The sequence below is a fragment of the Triticum dicoccoides genome, chromosome 5A (genome assembly GCF_002162155.2).
Source record: "Triticum dicoccoides isolate Atlit2015 ecotype Zavitan chromosome 5A, WEW_v2.0, whole genome shotgun sequence".
NCBI classification, from domain to species: Eukaryota; Viridiplantae; Streptophyta; class Magnoliopsida; order Poales; family Poaceae; genus Triticum; species Triticum dicoccoides.
Window position 1 is genome coordinate 693566733 of NC_041388.1, and position 1399 is coordinate 693568131.

Below are 1399 nucleotides of genomic sequence, written 5' to 3' on the forward strand. Positions count from 1 at the left end.
GTGTGACGAATTCGAGACAGCAGACACGTGTAAGTTCGCATAAGTTCCCTTTCTAGCCGTTTTTCAAATTTTGTTTGACGATATGATACGAAGATATTTCGTTGATTATTACATGGATATTTCGTTGATTTCATATTTGCCATTTTGCCTCATAATCGGAACAACAAACTGAAGATCACGCAAGGTTACAGGACCGTCTTGGTCCAGCTAAGCATGCACGGGCACTGAACTCCATTCCAGCCGAAAGAAAAGGGCAGGTTAGACCGTCAGAGACGAGATGACATGCATGCAGAGATTGTCCCTCCGATGGTGGCGCCGGGCCGCATACGCATCAGCGGACAAGCCCGGCCACAGCCAGCCAGCGAGATCGCCGGAGCGCCGCTGGTCGCGCACTATCTTCCGCCCATAAATACCAGGCACTTCATCCATTAGAATCCACACAGCTCGCACCACAAGGCACATACACATAACACCAATAAAATCTCTTCGACCAATCGAGAAGATGGCCTCCTCCTCCAGGATGCTCACGGTGGTGGTGCTGGCGGCGCTGGTCGCCGGTGCGATGTGCGCCGTGAGGGTGAAGTTGACGGTGGAGAAGGGGTCCGACAAAAAGAAGCTGGCGCTCAAGATCGACTACACAAGGCCAGGCGACAGCCTGTCAGAGGTGGAGCTCCGGCAGCACGGCTCAGAGGAGTGGCAGCCGTTGACCAAGAAGGGCGACGTGTGGGAGGTCTCGTGCTCCAAGCCACTGGTTGGCCCCTTCAACTTCCGCTTCTTGTCCAAGAATGGCATGAAGAACGTCTTCGACGAGGTCTTCTCCACCGATTTCAAGATCGGCAAAACCTACCAACCAGAATATTGATCGATACCGTCCAAGTTTCAGTTGGTCAAGATCGTCGTAATTAATTAATTCCCATGTATGAGTCGCGTTGGAAATATGCGCCTGCATGAGTGGATAGTGAATAATTTAAATATATTATGCACATACATGCATATGGTAGGAAAAGCAAGGACGGATGTGTTCCCGTTGCTCGCCCATGCATGCATCCACTGTCGATCGACGCAGCACTTTTCTTTTGTGTAACCGAATATGCTCAAGATTTTGAAATATTTGAATAATTTTTGTCAATTCACCTTTAACTTTGATACCCCTTTTTATGCATGGTACTCTCTCTGTAAACTAATATAAAACCGTTTAGATCACTGGATAAGACCGTTTGAATCACGGTCTTATATTTGTTTACATGAGGAGTACTTTGAGGTAACAGGGTGCAATATGTCTGAAAGTGGCGTGTGAATGATCTATGGAAGAATAAGCTTTATTCTTGTGTCAGGAAACTTGCTAGCGCTCTTTCTTTAATTAGCAAAGAATGTTTGATTTATAGTTGTCCTATTTTTA

General features: G+C 47.0%; 1 protein-coding gene across 1 annotated transcript; it reads left to right on the forward strand.

Moving 5' to 3' along the window:
- The first annotated feature begins 445 nt into the window (after positions 1-445).
- Positions 446-1140, forward strand: LOC119298493 (pollen allergen Dac g 3-like). The gene has a single exon (XM_037575875.1). The coding sequence runs from the start codon at positions 503-505 to the stop codon at positions 860-862; it is 360 nt and encodes a 119-aa protein (XP_037431772.1). The 5' UTR covers positions 446-502; the 3' UTR covers positions 863-1140.
- The last annotated feature ends 259 nt before the right edge of the window (positions 1141-1399 follow it).

Bases quoted from the DNA above. Each gene is read 5' to 3' on its own strand.
- LOC119298493 (XM_037575875.1), top strand. From the start codon at position 503: ATGGCCTCCTCCTCCAGGATGCTCACGGTGGTGGTGCTGGCGGCGCTG.